The sequence below is a fragment of the Teleopsis dalmanni genome, unplaced genomic scaffold, assembly GCF_002237135.1.
Source record: "Teleopsis dalmanni isolate 2A unplaced genomic scaffold, ASM223713v2 unscaffolded_contig_0788, whole genome shotgun sequence".
NCBI lineage: Eukaryota > Metazoa > Arthropoda > Insecta > Diptera > Diopsidae > Teleopsis > Teleopsis dalmanni.
Window position 1 is genome coordinate 98 of NW_024032170.1, and position 11,537 is coordinate 11,634.

General features: G+C 32.9%; 2 protein-coding genes across 2 annotated transcripts; both read right to left on the bottom strand.

Moving 5' to 3' along the window:
* Positions 1 to 3,645: 3,645 nt before the first annotated feature.
* On the bottom strand, positions 3,646 to 5,079 carry LOC119663707. Its single transcript, XM_038073313.1, has one exon. The coding sequence runs from the start codon at positions 5,077 to 5,079 to the stop codon at positions 3,646 to 3,648; it is 1,434 nt and encodes a 477-aa protein (XP_037929241.1).
* A 4,209-nt stretch (positions 5,080 to 9,288) lies between these two features.
* On the bottom strand, positions 9,289 to 9,424 carry LOC119663705 (the record flags this gene model as incomplete). The annotated part of the gene is given in 1 exon segment (XM_038073312.1): positions 9,289 to 9,424. A coding segment is annotated over 1 exon segment (126 nt), but the record flags the coding sequence as incomplete, so codon positions are not given.
* Positions 9,425 to 11,537: the final 2,113 nt, after the last annotated feature.

The following is an 11,537-nucleotide window of genomic DNA, read 5'->3' on the forward strand; positions in this document are numbered from 1 at the left end:
TAAATATGTATATATATACATACATAAATAAAAACAAAAATAAAAATAAAATAAAATGATAGTAATAAAATAAATAAAACGAAATGAAAAATAGGTTATTAAATTAATGAACAAATACAGTATAAATAATAATAATAAAAAATGAGACAACAGATAAATAATAATGCATAATATATATAAGTTAAATATTTATTTTTATTAATTTAGCAAAAATTTCATGTGTTTCTTATTCAGAGGCTGAAGCAGGAGAGACCGAGCGCAATTTTGCGAAGTTAGGAGATACCGAAGCCAAACGGGACTTTTCCAGACAAACAAATGGAAATCCCGTTTGGTAGCAACCATGCGTTCGAACAACATCGCATGATTGCTCCGTTAATGAGACTAAGCACAGGGCCGGATTTCGGGGTACGCGGGAGTTAACTCCTCCCTTACTAATTTCAAACGTCCTCGTTTGGGCCCCTGTACCTAGTTTCACACACCGCATCCGCTCTCCACCTCGCAAAAAGGAACCCGACACTCCCACTTAAAGCTACCATTTTTTATTGAGTTAAATACTTATTAACAATTGTTCATAAAAATAATTATAATATTAGATAATTAAATTATTGTTTATCTTATAATTTTTTTCAACTTAATTTTGATAATTTACAATTTTCTTTCCAATTTTAAAATTTTTACAAGCTTACTTAAATTTATTTATAAAATATAATTACAAAGTTAAATAACTAATTTATTGTTTAACTTATAATTTTTTCAAATTTAATTTCAATAATTTACAATTTTTTTTCCATTTAAAACTTTTACAAGCTTACTTAAATTTATTCATAAAATACAATTTATTAATTATTAATTATTAATTTTTCCAATTTAATTTCCATAAAAAATTTTTATATTATAACATTTTTTACTACAATTTTTTTATTTAGTAAGGAATTAAATATTGTTTTCTTTATTCTTACATTCATTCATTCACTCTTACTCCTTAAAATTAATTTACCACAGTTACTCTTCTTTCTTCTTCTCTTCTCTCATAACCTATCGGCTCAGAAAAACTTGAAAAACGACAACTATTAAAATTTTTATATTATTTTATATTTTCTTAAACCACGCTGTGCATTCTATAATAACTAATTACGTAGTTAATAAGGAAAAGAATAATTATTATTTTATTATAATAACTATCAATATTTTACCTTTTGGCAGCGCTATGCGCTTTATTATAAGTTAAGTAAAATATTAATAGATTTACATTATATTATTAGAGCAATTACCAATATTCTATCTTTTGGCAGCGCTATACGCTTTATTAAAAGTTAAATAAAATATTGATGGATTACCATTTATATTATTATGGTTATTATTAACATTACACAGCTCTTTGGCATGTGTCGTTGGAATTGCGAATTTTGTAAAAGTGTGCAAAATGTTTAATTTATTAAATACATGTGATTAAGAAATAAGACATGTGAGTAAGAAACAAAAATAGCTTATAAGTGAGCGGACGGTAATGGTTTTGGTTCTAAGAAAATTGCTTAAATTAAAACAAACTTTTGTTTGGTAATATTACATTGTTTTGTGTACCAAGCCGTGCGCGGTATGGGAAACCTTATTGTAGTCAAAATAGTCAAAGAATTGATTGGCTCAATCCTCGTCTAGTATGCAGAGAACACAGTTCTTTGGCAGCGCTATGCGCTTTATTAAATATTATAAGTAATTTTTTTCTTCTTATCTAATATGATTTTTGTGCACCACCCTACCAGATTCAGTTAAAACTGTTGAGTGGTGATTTTCTTTCACCTTTTCCTTCTTAAAACGCTTAGCCAATTTAGTCCCTATTCTTTTGTTTTGTTTTACATGAATCTCCTGTCCGGGTTCGTAGTCTTTAGCTTCCTCCTTATTTTTATTATGATATTTCATATCTTTTTTTGTTTATCCAATAGCCTTTCATAGTTCGCTAAACGGGTTTTTTTCATAGTCTTCTGGTCCAAAATTTAATATTCTTCCAAAAAATAAATCGACAGGTCTTTTATTTGTTACCGAATGAATGGAGTGGTTATATTCGTTCACAGCAGTCTCAACCAGTTCTGTAAAATTTTTACTTGAATCTTCCTGTTTTAGGCACCTCATGATTTCAGCAAGAGTTGAATGGAATCTCTCTACTTGTCCATTTACTTCACTTCTGTAAGGAGGGGTGGTGAAGATATTAATTTTTAAGTCATTTTCCATCATGAACCTGATTGACTGCGAATTAAAAGATTTTTCGTTATCGAAAACAACAGATTTTGGGACTCAAAAATAAAAAAGAATTTCTCTCAGCGGGTTTCTTATGTTTTCAGTACTCTTGCCATCTAACATCCTAACAACGGCGAACTTTGTAAATTTGCCGATTGCGGTAAGGATCTTCTTTTTATTGGTTGCAAAAATATCGATATGAAGAGTATGGCCAGGATGTGTTGGCATTGGGGTGGCACTTAAAACTTGATTACCAGGACGCCTATCATATTTATTTTCTTTGCATATCGTGCATTTTTTAATCACGATACGGATACGATTTAGGAATGTACTAAGGGAATGTACTAAGGAAAAATATAGATAAATAGTAACATTTTTGAGCATCCGTATCTAAATTATTAAAATAAAATATATTCATAAAAACAATAAAAGGAAAATCCCTAGTGTTGGGACTTTCGTCCTTTTTTAACCTTTTTTAAACTTTTTTTTACAAACAATAACAAAATGTAATACAGTCCATTAAAATCATATTATTTTAACCTTGATGTAGAAATTAGTCTTAAGATATTTTTGTATAAAAACACAACATTGTTTTAAATAAAATCAGTAACTACAAAATACTCAATCAAAGTACTTCAATAATATAATCAGTACATTTTGGTCCTTCGAGCCGGATATACCAAGAGTGCTATGATCAATAATATAATAGTACATTTTGGTCCTTCGAGCCGGATATAGCAAAATTGCTATATCAGTGTACTTCACTAATATAAAAGTACATTTTGGTCATTTGTAGATATGTTTCTGCATCCTGTATCCTACTTCCGTAAAAATTTATTTGTTTTTGCAAGTCTGTCACCTGTCCTTGGGACTTTACAAGAACTTGAGGGATTACCTGTTGATGCATTACAAGAATTCAAGCTATCATGAAAACTATTCTTTGCAGATTCTTTTTTTTCGATTTTTTGAAGTTCCGGTTCGAAATCAATTTTTATTGATATATGATCATTTTGTAATCTCATATATCGCCCATCCTGTTCCTTTAGTTCCTTAATATTCTTACCATATTCATCGCATTTATTTTTATATTCAACCACATCGGATCAGTGGACGTAGTTGCATCATCATGGAATATGGTAGTATACTTTAACTTAAACTCATTTTTCGACACAATAAAACAAGCAGATAGAATTTTAATCACAATGAGTAAGACTTGTGAAAATTTACAAACTTTTGAAGGGCAGTGTAATCGGCTTTTAGACACAATGAAACGGCAAGTTGAGAATATGAAGAACACGAATCAATATCTATTTCCACAAAATATTAAAAGATCTAAAAGAGCACTATTTGAATTCATTGGATCGCTGCAACATATCTTTTTTGGAACAATGAATGCAGATGATAGGAGGCAGATTACATATGTAAAGCAGAGAATAAACTTTTAGCTTTAGAGAATGTTGGTACACTACCATCTATTTTGTGAAGAGCATGATGCAATATTTTGACAAAATCCTCGCAGCTGAAGACAATACTGCGACGATACAGTTTAGGTTGTGAAGTAGGATTGAAGAGACTAGGATAAATATGGCCATTTGGTAACCCATATGGATAGAGGAATTTAGAAATGAGAGAGCGGCGATAAGAAGTCAAAGGTTGACCATAAGGCTCATTATAGTTGGTGAGTAATTTTTCCAGTTCAGAATGGACAAGATACTGAGGATAACCGTTGGTATAGAACCGAACAAGACAGTCAGCAAGATCTACGGAAAGGAAAGTATCGCTAGTGCGATAAAATACACGACGCAAATGAGTAGAGAGTACAGATTGCTTAACTTTAATGGATGTATGTGAAGTATAATGGGTCAAACGCATGGATTCGGTGGACTTATGATAGACATTTACTAAGAAAGCATGAGAGGATTGGAAAATACGATGATCGAGATAAGCAACACAAGGGTAAACACTATATTTGAGATCTGGTTTTTCTACAGTATAAGTTACGTCGTATCCAATGAGACGGGGAAAAGCATCCATAAAACTAGAAACAGAGAAAGAAGGCATGTAGAGGAGCACATCGTCGATATACTTCCACCAAGCTAAAACACTATGGGACAAGAACAATGGATTATAATTAAGTTCAATCTGAGCATCTAGAAATATGGTGGCCAATAAGCCAGAGGCCCCTCCACCTTGTGGTAACCCTTCGTGTTGCTGATACAAATCACCATTGAATGTGAAATAATTGGCCTTATGGAGTATAAAATCTAATATAGATTGCAACATACTGACATCGATAGGGCAAGCAGCTTTAAACCAATCCTGACCCATAAAAAACTGCAGTAAATCCCATAAAGGAGGGATGCGAGTACTTGGGTACATTTCTCGTATTGCCATTGTAACTAATACATAACCTGGACGAGGCTGCAATTGTAGTAAATGATCGGTAAGCTTATTAATGTTAGACAGATTATGACACGAAAGCTTACTCTGGAGAGCAGCAGATAAGAAAAACTGACATAGCTTGTGTAAGGGGTGAGAGTACCATTGAATGGGACTGCAAATCGGACGGACCGGATTGTCAAGCTTATGGGTCTTGATAGTTCCATATAGATAAGGGAAGGTTGGCGAGGATGATAATAACTTCTTAAGGCTAGCATTTATAGAGGAGGGATAAAGATTAGGTTTAGCAGCATGAAGACGACACAAAGGATTAACAACCTTCCGGTACTGCGCCTGAATCTTGCGAGAAAGCTGGTCCTGATCACCGATGAATATTGAACAAGCTCCAGTACTAATATAACTCTGCAATAGGTCATCAATTTTTCCAATGTAAGAATCCCTATACATTAATATAGTGGCCTTGCACTTGTCAGACTGGACCAACAATAAATCATTACGAGCCTAAAGGAATTTATGAGTAACGTTGAATAAATGCGTAAGCATGGAATGGTAAGGTGAAGGAACACGATGAGTACGCATTGCAGCCAAGAATTTTACATAATGGTCATCCATCAAAGCCTTACAATAAAGTCCCAAATCATTTTGATATTCAGTGTGATACTTGTAATACTGAGCCAGGGCTGTGTAGTAATTGGAGATGGTAGGCGGAGCAACAGGACAGTAATTGGGACCAAAACTAACCAAAATACGCATCTCTAACGGAACAGTGATTATAGTGAGATTAATAAAATCCCCAGGTATCGCACAAGGGTAAAGAGCTGGAAAGTAATTAAGAGAGGGTACAGTGGGGAAAAGCTGTGGGGACAGGGACGGAAGAGAGTTGCCCATAAATGCTGAGACAGAGGGGGCCAGACGTGATGGGATGGTAGAGGTCGTAGTGACGGGGACCGTAGAGACTATACAAGAGGCTGTATCCATGACATTCTTGGCTATGACCTGGGCAACATTATGTTTTCTAGCAACGATTTTAGCAGGAGTTTTAGTGACGCTTTTTGTGGCAAGGAGTGGTCTTGATTGTGGGTCTGTTGCTGGCTTTGGGCATGAGGCCATGAGTTTGGGATCCGTTTCTGTTCCTGATGGGACGGTTGATATGGTTGATAAAGGGGTAATGATGGGTGTTGTGTTAGCCACACATGGATGCGGACCGGCGGATATTGCGGGTCTGGATGACATCATGGAGATAACAATTGCTGATATAGAAATCCGTAAGATGTGAGCCCGATATGACGAGATGAATTAAAAAGCGGCGGCTATAATAAAAACACAACAGTGAATAAAATAGTAAATAGAGGAATGAATAGATAAATAAATAATAGAATAAACCAAGGAAAAGAATGAGCAAATGAATGGATAAATAAATGAATGGAGGGATAAAATTGATAAACTAAGTGGATGAATAAGATAAGCAAGTAGATGGATGAGAGGAATATATAAACAAACACATAGAATAACTAAATGTATATTAACAAGTAAGAGAACATATGAGTGGATAAGCAGAGAAAAATGGATAAATGAACTAATATACAAATACAATATATAATAATATATAAATGCGAAACAGATAAACAATAATGGATGAAGAAATAAATATGTATATATATACATACATAAATAAAAACAAAAATAAAAATAAAATAAAATGATAGTAATAAAATAAATAAAACGAAATGAAAAATAGGTTATTAAATTAATGAACAAATACAGTATAAATAATAATAATAAAAAATGAGACAACAGATAAATAATAATGCATAATATATATAAGTTAAATATTTATTTTTATTAATTTAGCAAAAATTTCATGTGTTTCTTATTCAGAGGCTGAAGCAGGAGAGACCGAGCGCAATTTTGCGAAGTTAGGAGATACCGAAGCCAAACGGGACTTTTCCAGACAAACAAATGGAAATCCCGTTTGGTAGCAACCATGCGTTCGAACAACATCGCATGATTGCTCCGTTAATGAGACTAAGCACAGGGCCGGATTTCGGGGTACGCGGGAGTTAACTCCTCCCTTACTAATTTCAAACGTCCTCGTTTGGGTCCCTGTACCTAGTTTCACACACCGCATCCGCTCTCCACCTCGCAAAAAGGAACCCGACACTCCCACTTAAAGCTACCATTTTTATTGAGTTAAATACTTATTAACAATTGTTCATAAAAATAATTATAATATTAGATAATTAAATTATTGTTTATCTTATAATTTTTTTCAACTTAATTTTGATAATTTACAATTTTCTTTCCAATTTTAAAATTTTTACAAGCTTACTTAAATTTATTTATAAAATATAATTACAAAGTTAAATAACTAATTTATTGTTTAACTTATAATTTTTTCAAATTTAATTTCAATAATTTACAATTTTTTTTCCATTTAAAACTTTTACAAGCTTACTTAAATTTATTCATAAAATACAATTTATTAATTATTAATTATTAATTTTTCCAATTTAATTTCCATAAAAAATTTTTATATTATAACATTTTTTACTACAATTTTTTTATTTAGTAAGGAATTAAATATTGTTTTCTTTATTCTTACATTCATTCATTCACTCTTACTCCTTAAAATTAATTTACCACAGTTACTCTTCTTTCTTCTTCTCTTCTCTCATAACCTATCGGCTCAGAAAAACTTGAAAAACGACAACTATTAAAATTTTTATATTATTTTATATTTTCTTAAACCACGCTGTGCATTCTATAATAACTAATTACGTAGTTAATAAGGAAAAGAATAATTATTATTTTATTATAATAACTATCAATATTTTACCTTTTGGCAGCGCTATGCGCTTTATTATAAGTTAAGTAAAATATTAATAGATTTACATTATATTATTAGAGCAATTACCAATATTCTATCTTTTGGCAGCGCTATACGCTTTATTAAAAGTTAAATAAAATATTGATGGATTACCATTTATATTATTATGGTTATTATTAACATTACACAGCTCTTTGGCATGTGTCGTTGGAATTGCGAATTTTGTAAAAGTGTGCAAAATGTTTAATTTATTAAATACATGTGATTAAGAAATAAGACATGTGAGTAAGAAACAAAAATAGCTTATAAGTGAGCGGACGGTAATGGTTTTGGTTCTAAGAAAATTGCTTAAATTAAAACAAACTTTTGTTTGGTAATATTACATTGTTTTGTGTACCAAGCCGTGCGCGGTATGGGAAACCTTATTGTAGTCAAAATAGTCAAAGAATTGATTGGCTCAATCCTCGTCTAGTATGCAGAGAACACAGTTCTTTGGCAGCGCTATGCGCTTTATTAAATATTATAAGTAATTTTTTTCTTCTTATCTAATATGATTTTTGTGCACCACCCTACCAGATTCAGTTAAAACTGTTGAGTGGTGATTTTCTTTCACCTTTTCCTTCTTAAAACGCTTAGCCAATTTAGTCCCTATTCTTTTGTTTTGTTTTACATGAATCTCCTGTCCGGGTTCGTAGTCTTTAGCTTCCTCCTTATTTTTATTATGATATTTCATATCTTTTTTTGTTTATCCAATAGCCTTTCATAGTTCGCTAAACGGGTTTTTTTCATAGTCTTCTGGTCCAAAATTTAATATTCTTCCAAAAAATAAATCGACAGGTCTTTTATTTGTTACCGAATGAATGGAGTGGTTATATTCGTTCACAGCAGTCTCAACCAGTTCTGTAAAATTTTTACTTGAATCTTCCTGTTTTAGGCACCTCATGATTTCAGCAAGAGTTGAATGGAATCTCTCTACTTGTCCATTTACTTCACTTCTGTAAGGAGGGGTGGTGAAGATATTAATTTTTAAGTCATTTTCCATCATGAACCTGATTGACTGCGAATTAAAAGATTTTTCGTTATCGAAAACAACAGATTTTGGGACTCAAAAATAAAAAAGAATTTCTCTCAGCGGGTTTCTTATGTTTTCAGTACTCTTGCCATCTAACATCCTAACAACGGCGAACTTTGTAAATTTGCCGATTGCGGTAAGGATCTTCTTTTTATTGGTTGCAAAAATATCGATATGAAGAGTATGGCCAGGATGTGTTGGCATTGGGGTGGCACTTAAAACTTGATTACCAGGACGCCTATCATATTTATTTTCTTTGCATATCGTGCATTTTTTAATCACGATACGGATACGATTTAGGAATGTACTAAGGGAATGTACTAAGGAAAAATATAGATAAATAGTAACATTTTTGAGCATCCGTATCTAAATTATTAAAATAAAATATATTCATAAAAACAATAAAAGGAAAATCCCTAGTGTTGGGACTTTCGTCCTTTTTTAACCTTTTTTAAACTTTTTTTTACAAACAATAACAAAATGTAATACAGTCCAATAAAATCATATTATTTTAACCTTGATGTAGAAATTAGTCTTAAGATATTTTTGTATAAAAACACAACATTGTTTTAAATAAAATCAGTAACTACAAAATACTCAATCAAAGTACTTCAATAATATAATCAGTACATTTTGGTCCTTCGAGCCGGATATACCAAGAGTGCTATGATCAATAATATAATAGTACATTTTGGTCCTTCGAGCCGGATATAGCAAAATTGCTATATCAGTGTACTTCACTAATATAAAAGTACATTTTGGTCATTTGTAGATATGTTTCTGCATCCTGTATCCTACTTCCGTAAAAATTTATTTGTTTTTGCAAGTCTGTCACCTGTCCTTGGGACTTTACAAGAACTTGAGGGATTACCTGTTGATGCATTACAAGAATTCAAGCTATCATGAAAACTATTCTTTGCAGATTCTTTTTTTTCGATTTTTTGAAGTTCCGGTTCGAAATCAATTTTTATTGATATATGATCATTTTGTAATCTCATATATCGCCCATCCTGTTCCTTTAGTTCCTTAATATTCTTACCATATTCATCGCATTTATTTTTATATTCAACCACATCGGATCAGTGGACGTAGTTGCATCATCATGGAATATGGTAGTATACTTTAACTTAAACTCATTTTTCGACACAATAAAACAAGCAGATAGAATTTTAATCACAATGAGTAAGACTTGTGAAAATTTACAAACTTTTGAAGGGCAGTGTAATCGGCTTTTAGACACAATGAAACGGCAAGTTGAGAATATGAAGAACACGAATCAATATCTATTTCCACAAAATATTAAAAGATCTAAAAGAGCACTATTTGAATTCATTGGATCGCTGCAACATATCTTTTTTGGAACAATGAATGCAGATGATAGGAGGCAGATTACATATGTAAAGCAGAGAATAAACTTTTAGCTTTAGAGAATGTTGGTACACTACCATCTATTTTGTGAAGAGCATGATGCAATATTTTGACAAAATCCTCGCAGCTGAAGACAATACTGCGACGATACAGTTTAGGTTGTGAAGTAGGATTGAAGAGACTAGGATAAATATGGCCATTTGGTAACCCATATGGATAGAGGAATTTAGAAATGAGAGAGCGGCGATAAGAAGTCAAAGGTTGACCATAAGGCTCATTATAGTTGGTGAGTAATTTTTCCAGTTCAGAATGGACAAGATACTGAGGATAACCGTTGGTATAGAACCGAACAAGACAGTCAGCAAGATCTACGGAAAGGAAAGTATCGCTAGTGCGATAAAATACACGACGCAAATGAGTAGAGAGTACAGATTGCTTAACTTTAATGGATGTATGTGAAGTATAATGGGTCAAACGCATGGATTCGGTGGACTTATGATAGACATTTACTAAGAAAGCATGAGAGGATTGGAAAATACGATGATCGAGATAAGCAACACAAGGGTAAACACTATATTTGAGATCTGGTTTTTCTACAGTATAAGTTACGTCGTATCCAATGAGACGGGGAAAAGCATCCATAAAACTAGAAACAGAGAAAGAAGGCATGTAGAGGAGCACATCGTCGATATACTTCCACCAAGCTAAAACACTATGGGACAAGAACAATGGATTATAATTAAGTTCAATCTGAGCATCTAGAAATATGGTGGCCAATAAGCCAGAGGCCCCTCCACCTTGTGGTAACCCTTCGTGTTGCTGATACAAATCACCATTGAATGTGAAATAATTGGCCTTATGGAGTATAAAATCTAATATAGATTGCAACATACTGACATCGATAGGGCAAGCAGCTTTAAACCAATCCTGACCCATAAAAAACTGCAGTAAATCCCATAAAGGAGGGATGCGAGTACTTGGGTACATTTCTCGTATTGCCATTGTAACTAATACATAACCTGGACGAGGCTGCAATTGTAGTAAATGATCGGTAAGCTTATTAATGTTAGACAGATTATGACACGAAAGCTTACTCTGGAGAGCAGCAGATAAGAAAAACTGACATAGCTTGTGTAAGGGGTGAGAGTACCATTGAATGGGACTGCAAATCGGACGGACCGGATTGTCAAGCTTATGGGTCTTGATAGTTCCATATAGATAAGGGAAGGTTGGCGAGGATGATAATAACTTCTTAAGGCTAGCATTTATAGAGGAGGGATAAAGATTAGGTTTAGCAGCATGAAGACGACACAAAGGATTAACAACCTTCCGGTACTGCGCCTGAATCTTGCGAGAAAGCTGGTCCTGATCACCGATGAATATTGAACAAGCTCCAGTACTAATATAACTCTGCAATAGGTCATCAATTTTTCCAATGTAAGAATCCCTATACATTAATATAGTGGCCTTGCACTTGTCAGACTGGACCAACAATAAATCATTACGAGCCTAAAGGAATTTATGAGTAACGTTGAATAAATGCGTAAGCATGGAATGGTAAGGTGAAGGAACACGATGAGTACGCATTGCAGCCAAGAATTTTACATAATGGTCATCCATCAAAGCCTTACAATAAAG